This window comes from Anguilla rostrata, chromosome 4 (assembly GCF_018555375.3).
Source record: "Anguilla rostrata isolate EN2019 chromosome 4, ASM1855537v3, whole genome shotgun sequence".
NCBI classification, from domain to species: Eukaryota; Metazoa; Chordata; class Actinopteri; order Anguilliformes; family Anguillidae; genus Anguilla; species Anguilla rostrata.
Window position 1 is genome coordinate 2908767 of NC_057936.1, and position 8083 is coordinate 2916849.

The 8083-nt window shown below is 46.1% G+C and overlaps 1 protein-coding gene across 1 annotated transcript in view; it reads right to left on the reverse strand.

Moving 5' to 3' along the window:
* myo1f (myosin IF) overlaps window positions 1–8083 on the reverse strand; it is a 41952-nt gene that overhangs the window by 30264 nt on the left and 3605 nt on the right. Inside the window, exon 2 of the mRNA XM_064330051.1 lies at window positions 2296–2427. Within this exon, the coding sequence (XP_064186121.1) occupies window positions 2296–2427 (132 nt within the window). The remainder of the gene's footprint in view (window positions 1–2295; window positions 2428–8083) is intronic.

Sequence of the window (8083 nt, forward strand, 5' to 3'; positions counted from 1 at the left end):
CAAAACCTTAAACCCGTGTTCCTTTAAGGAGTTTGTGGTTGATTTTGAGGCACGTTTTGGAGCGTTGTCTTTCTGAAATATCCAAACTCTTTTTCAGCCCTTCCCCATCTCATTTAGCTTCAAAGATTTTTCGATATTTAATCTGAATCTATTTCTTCCTTCCTCCCGCACAATATTTATTGCAGTGGAAATTCCCAGAAGAAAGAGTTTAGATATCTTCTTAATTATTTTTAATTTTAAGTTCTCAGTCGGTTGCGCAGAGGAGCCCACGTGGAGGGGAAGTACAGCGCCCTGAGAGGCTAGAAGGGTCGGGGTGTTTATTAAGCTCTGACATCGTCGTCACCTGGCCATTTAAGGCCTAACGAGTCAATCAATTTTTGAGACCTTTTTTTAAACAAAAGTATTGATGAATCAATTGAAAGGGTGCCTAAATTTTTTTTCATGTGCCACTTTCACTATTTAATGTTTTCAGACTGGTAGGTTGAGAAAGTATAGAGTAACTGTGCATTCAAGTTTGCGGAAATGTGTGTCATGCTTAATATTGCACCTAAAATTATGTTGTGTTGACTTGTTTTCACTGAGGGATTCAACAATACATTCAGTTTGACTAAGGGTGCCAAAAGTTCTGCATGTAGCTGTTTATCCTGCAGCTTAGGGAAGTGTGTGCACTGTTGAGTCACACAGTGAGTTTGTGCAAAACAGGAACAGCGATTGTGTCCTTGTTTGTCAGTATGTGTGTGTGTGTGTGTGTGTGTGTGTGTGTGTGTGAGTGTGAGAGAGAGAGTGCATATTTTATATAATTAAACTATGAATAATATGTGTCTTGGATTAATATAGTTCCATTTCAGTACCTCAAGGCTTTCTATGGATCACACAAGAGGCACTATGACTGAATTATTTTGCTTAACTGATTTTTTTGTTTGTTGTTTTTTTACCAAAATGAGACATCTTACTATTTGACATCCTAGGCGTCACAAAATTCAATTCATGTGTGAATAGAAAATATGAATATGCATTTCAGATAAATGTTTGACAGGAGGCTAAAGTCTACATTTATGCGGTTAGCTCAGAGATGGCAGGGCTCTGAACTCCCAATTATAGATTATTCAAACAGCGACGAAGCGGTTCGCTGCGCGCTAGACCATCTCACAATCTCTCCTTGTATGGTGAAATAATCCTGGCTGACTGCGTGTCTGCGTCTCTGCATGTGGGTGAAGCATGACCGTGTCAGTCGTTTGCTTACTTCCTCAATGATTTCTTCTTCTCGGCAAAGAGAAGCGAGGCAAGTTGGGTCTCGAGAACACCGTGGTGTGCATGAGGACGATTTCGTGGCCCCCTTGCCCCCGTCGCAAGCGAAAAGGAACGTGTCTCTCACTGGCCTCTTTCACAGTGATACCGAGGAAGCCGTCAAACAACAACACAACCCTTCCACGAACTCGGGAGTTCATTCTGAGGCTTTGATTTCTGTGAGAAGTCACGCTTGTGGCTTGTCGTTGCAACTGGATGCCCTTTATCGGCGGTGGACATTGATGAAGGCTTGGGCCAGAATTCGGGCATGCAGTTGCTTTAAACATCCATCCATCCATTCATTATCCATACCAGCTTATCCTGGGAAGGGTCACTGGGGGTGCTGGAGCCTATCCCAGGGTGCATTGGGCAAGAGGCTAGAATACACCCTGGACAGGCCGCCAATCTATCGCAGGGCAAACTACTTTAAACATACAGTGCAAATTTGTGGACCTTTTCGGACCATGGTGGACCTTTCTGTCTTTTTCACATTTATGAATTAATTCAGCACGCTAAAAAAATATTGTATTGCATCAAGTTCCATCGAGGTGTTTAGCAGATGCTCTTCTACAGAGCATCTTACACGAGTGCAAACAAAAAAGGTTTTGTTGGTTCTGTAGATTCCCCCCCTACCCCCAGCCCCCCTTTAGCACAAGAGCTTTTAGCATACATGTTTCTTGACATTTACAGTCTTAATTGCTGTAAAAGTTTCACTTTCTTTACAAAAAAGGAAAAAGAAACTGTTCTCGTTGTTAGTGTTAGTGTTAGTGTTAATCAGTTTAACCACCAGGGTCCAAGTTGAACTATGCGGTTGTTCCCTGTACTTGGACCGGTACTTCTCTCTAGGGGTTTCGTCATACTTGTTCCTGGTTATGGTTATACACTTTGTTGTACGTCGCTCTGGATAAGAGCGTCTGCCAAATGCCTGTAATGTAATGTAATGTAATGTAATGTAAACGAATGAATTGCTCTTTCCGTTACGGCGAGGCAGGAGGAGCTGAAGGATACGAAGATGTAGTCGTCCAGGTATCTCTTCTTCAGGTTCTCCACAATGGCGTCCTCCGTGATCTTGGACAGCAGCACCATGTCGTCCACCCCGCTCTGCTTCACATTCTGGCTCTGCCAGTGGTATTTGCTCCCCTGTGTGGAGGGAGAGGAGACCTTTGGGTTTCGGTGTTCTGGGACGGGAACCTGCCGAGCCGACTGCTGCCGTAAAAAGGCTCTGTGCCGCCATTTTGGGCCTCAGCCATCCCTGGGCAGCACGATTTAACCCCTCAACCCCCTGCTTTACGATTGCCCACCTCCAACCTCCCTGCTCCACGATCCCCCCCCCCCCCCCCAGCCCCTCCCTCTACGATTGCCCCACCCAACCCACCGCTCCACGCCCACAGCCAAAAAAAGCCCAGAGCAATACTTTTTCTGGGGGCCCAGATTTCCTAGCTATGCCCCCGAGACTACCTACATTCCTCAGAACTGGCTATTAGTTCATTAACAGAACCCCCCCCCCCAAATTTTGAGTGTCAACTCAATCAGGTTCGTAGTAGCATAACGGTACAAGGCTGACATATGAGACTGCTCACTGTTTAATATGGGTTAGACCTGGAAATAATTACTCTATGACATATATTGACAATTATGCATAGAGCCTGCAAAACAGAACCAAAATATCTGTTACAACATCAAATTCGATTTCATAAATTACGTGTTGGCTCTCAATTGTTGATTCTGCAAAACAAGAGAACTGGAGAGTAGTGAGAATGAAACAGACACTTATGAACTAGTGACAGTCAGTGCAGAACGTACGTACTTCCATCCCATCAGACAGTTGCTTTCATAAATGACTCATAAGCATGTGAGCGTTGCTTTTTGGCAAATGTCTTGTATAATGCCCAAATGACAAGTGCCTCAAATATGAAAAGACCCATTTACAGGTATCAGATGAGATTGCCTGTTTGAAAATATCTCAACACTTAGAAGCTCTAAAGCCTGCCCATTTTTTTCCTTGTCCCAAGACCAATGATGTCAACCCATGTTTCAAATGGTAAATGGACTGCATTTATATAGCGCTTTTATCCAAAGCGCTTTACAATTGATGCCTCTCATTCGCCAGAGCAGTTAGGGGTTAGGTGTCTTGCTCAAGGACACTTTGACACGCCCAGGGTGGGGTTTGAACCGGCAACCCTCCAACTGCCAGACAATCGGTCTTACCTCCTGAGCTATGTCGCCCCAGTTTCAGAAATTAATCCACACATTTTTCAGCTGTGCTGTTCACAAACAGACAGACAAAAGCACGCTGATGGTCAAATGACCTCTGACATTGTGTAAGCAGAGGAGGCAGTTGTGACATCCGCATTATTTAACCCAAATTGTTTTATTTCTCGGTTTGAGTAGTTTTTTGGTTTGAGAGGGCAGGGATTTTTACACTAAGGGCTTGTTTCCTTTTTTTCACGGTTCCCAGCAGCTGACATACATACAATATATAAAAATAGGGGGGGCGACATAGCTGAGGAGGTAAGAGCGGTTGACTGGCAGTCGGAGGGTTGCCGGTTCGATCCCCCGCCCTGGGCGTGTCGAAGTGTCCCTGAGCAAGGCACCTAACCCCTAATTGCTCCCAACGAGCTGATTGGTACCTTGCATGGCAGCCTTTCACCGTTGGCATGTGAGTGTGTGTGTGAATTGGTGAATGAGAGGCATCAATTGTAAAGGGGGCAGTATATAAATGCAGTCCATTTACCATAAACAGAGAGGTTGGTGGGCCCAAAGGAGGAATGTTTCAATCAAACTGTAGAGTGTAGAGTAACTGGGCACTGAGAACTTGATCACCACTTAAAGGGTTGGGGGCTAACAGTTCCTTTTCCCTCCTGCTAGGAGACAAACTAATGCACCAAGCTGATTGGGTGACAGTTATCTGCTAAGCAAACTTGCGTCATTCTATCTGCAGGATCTTTTTTAATCCTCCATTCTCTCATCATTTTGTTCGGAATGGCCACTTGCAGGGCTGCCCAACCCTGTTCCTGGAGATCCGCCGTCCTGTCGGCTTTCATTTTGACCCCAACATGGCACCCCTGACTCTACTAATTATCAGCTCTTGGAGATCTCCATGTTGCTGAATGAGGTGTGGCTTTGTTAGGGCTGGAGTGAAAACCTACAGGATGGTAGTTCTCCAGGAACAGGGTTGGGCAACCCTGCTCCAGCTGCTGAATGAGGTGTGGCTTTGTTAGGTTTGGAGTGAAAACCTACAGGATGGTAGATCTTGAGGAACAGGGTTGGGCAACCCTACCTGATAGTATGCAGTTGGCCTCATGCCACTATCTCTGCAGCTAGTGCAGGGGATCGTAGTCTAGTGCCCACTCTCCTGCAAGGCTGGCAGGGTAGTCAACTGCTCTTCACACCTCTGCCCACATGCCAGGCTTTGCACAGACACACAGCCAGAAGAAGACATTTCAAGTGCAGCTTTAGCAAACAGGTTGCAGGCACCCAGTCCGTCAGCAAAGGTTGCTGGAGAGAGTGATGGGATGCGGGTCTGTGCCCAACAGTATCGCTCCCAAACCCTATGCTACTGCCTACAGTTGGCACTGCTCTGGTTGGGGTTCGATTTTAGGTAAATTTTGAGACACATTGAAGACACACTCAGAAAATTGCAGATATACAGAGGCATATTGGCAAACAAGCATGCAATGACACAGACTTAATATCACACACACGCGCACACACACATACACGTAGTATTACACAAACCCACAAACAGATAAAATCACACAGCCAGGCATTTCCTCTGGCACAGAGACACACAGATCTATGAATGATACAGAGGCATGTAGGGGGTAAAACCAATGCACAGGAGCAAGGACGACAACACATACAATTAAAGACACACTAACCTCACAGTCAATTACAGACATACACACATCTCAACCAATTACAGACACACATAATCACATACACCTCACAGACATTTACATACAAGCCTGGTTTGGGCCTCAGCCATCCCTGGGTGAGATGATTCATATTTTTCGTAACTCTGTTTAATTGTGCAGTGTTGTTACTTATGTGTCAGCAGTGATCGGTTCTTCAGCTCCAATCCCCCATCTTAACGATTGCCCACCCCCAACCCCCCGTCTCCATGATTGCCCACCCCCCAACGCCCCCCCACTCCATGACTGCCCACCCCCCAACCCCCCGTCTCCACGATTGCCCACACCCCAACCCCCCCCCACTCCATGACTGCCCAACCCCCAATCCCCCATCTTCACGATTGCCCAACCCCCCCACTCCACGATTGCCCACCCCAACCACCCACCCACTCCACGATTGCCCACCCCAACCCCCACCCACTCCACGATTGCCCACCCCCAACCCCCCCCCACTCCACGATTGCCCACCCCCAACCCCCCCACTCAGAGTGGAGTCAGTGCAGGAGCCCCAGACCCAGATCTTGCGGGTGTCTGCTGGTTTTTTGGCCTGTTTCAGCGCTCCAGCGCTTAGCCTTAGCGTCATATTCCCGGCTAAGGTGCGCGCGGACGTGTAGGAAAAACCACGGACTCATTTAGAGATCGAGATCTCTGGGAAAAGGGTGTTCAGCAGCCGAGCGGCTGGCTCTGTCAGAGAGACAGAGTAAATAAATATAAATATATCTCCTCTACGATCCACTCGGTCCCTGCCCCTTGTCCGTCGTGGCCTGAAGACGCACCTCTTCAGGCTGTACCTGGACTATCAACCACCACTCTGGAGGGCACTCCCAATCTCGGATCACTCTTATCACTTATATCCTTCCACTTTGTACCTGTAGCACTTTCATGTTACACGTGCACCTCCATCTTATACTGCCCTTGTGTCGTGGATGTTGTAGGTCGTCGTCATACCTCATGATAGTTTGACTCTCTAACCTAGCCTATGCTTCCTGTGTGAACTGGACACACATAACAAGTTACATAACAAGTATAACATTGACCGTTAAGAGTGCCTTCAGGTTCCTATTGCTTTGCCGCTTTTACTTTTTCGTAATTTGGACTGGAAAACAACCCTTTTTGAAACTGAAGTAAACCCTTCTTTTTTTCCACAGGCAGACCGGCGATGCGTGTGGATGTGATCGATGGTTATTGTCTTTACTGGTCAAAGTTTCTGCATAAAGAGAGCTTTCTGTCGGTCCTCAGGGGAGCTGAATTTTCTCATGTCACTGATGGCTGCAGTTTGTCAAACATAAATGTAATGTCATTTCAGGTTTCTGAGCTGAGCCTTTTTTGGTTTTTTACAGAAGGGATCTAATTTCAAGGGTGTTTTTGGTCGAGCATCGTTAACCACAACCATAAATATACTAAATACTGAGTCCGAAAAACACATATGAAAAACGCAGTATGGGGGGGGGGGGGTGGTTGGGGGGCGGGGGATATCTGTGACTTCTGCAGCAGCCAAAAAAAAAAACCCCAAAAAAAACCACATGTGCAAAGCTATACATTTACTGTCTCTCTTGTCTCATCTCAAACTCAGCAAGCATCACCTACCTACCAGCTGGTGCCACTTGGGGGGGAGTTAGAATTGGGTCATGTTTATTCAATATAAAAATTCTTTAAAAATGAAACCTAGGATGTGAACCCAAATATAAGAAATATAAAATATATTGTAATATATATTACTCAGAGGAACATGGCATGTATTGCAAATATATGTGAAAGTACACAAGCCTTTATGTAGGCAAATGTGTCTGCCAAAAGTGACAACATACAAGATGCTGGAAATATAATTAGAAATATATTGCAAAATATATTTTCATTATATTGTGTTATACGTTCATAGTTTATTCAACTGTGATTTCTATGTGTCATGCACTTTCAGTGACAGAAATAATTATTGAGAAATGTATTTAATTAAATATAATGTAATGGTGTTTTCTTTTAAGCAATATATACATTTTGGAAATGTAATTATTTTTTTGTAATGGACAGGCCAGCGTAGCCTGGTGTCTGGATTTAGTAGCTGCTGACTGTGGGGCAGGAAACAGTGGTAGTCATGGCGACAGGGAAAATGGCAGCTCTGACGGTGGAAAAGATGGCAGCATCAGCAGTCCTGGTGAGTGAATCAGCCGATTGCAAAAGAGAGACTTGTGACATTTAGCAAAAGAAAATGTGGCTGCAGTTGATGAGGCTGCTATTTATACGCTGGTCTCGTAACCTCACTATGAGAATCAGTCATGCTGAGCGGCTCATCCTGTTAAGGCTCTGTTACAGTGTGTGGACGGGCCTCATGGTCTAGTTTCTGTTAAGGCTCTGTTCCAGTGTGTGGATGGGCCTCATGGTCTGGTTTCTGTTGAGGCTCTGTTCCAGTGTGTGGATGGGCCTCATGGTCTGGTTCCTGTTGAGGCTCTGTTACAGTGTGTGGATGGGCCTCATGGTCTGGTTTCTGTTGAGGCTCTGTTACAGTGTGTGGATGGGCCCTATAGCCTGGTATCTATTAAGGCTCTGTTCCAGTGTGTGGATGGGCCCCATGGTCTGGTTTATGTTAAGGCTCTGTTCCAGTGTGTGGATGGGCCCTATAGCCTGGTATCTATTAAGGCACTGTTCCAGTGTGTGGATGGGCCCCATGGTCTGGTATCTGCTAAGGCTCTGTTCCAGTGTGTGGATGGGCCCCACAGTCTGGTTTCTGTTAAGGCTCTGTTCCAGTGTGTGGATGGGCCCCACAGTCTGGTTTCTGTTAAGGCTCTGTTCCAGTGTGTGGATGGGCCCCATGGTCTGGTATCTGCTAAGGCTCTGTTCCAGTGTGTGGATGGGCCCCATGGTCTGGTATCTGCTAAGGCTCTGTT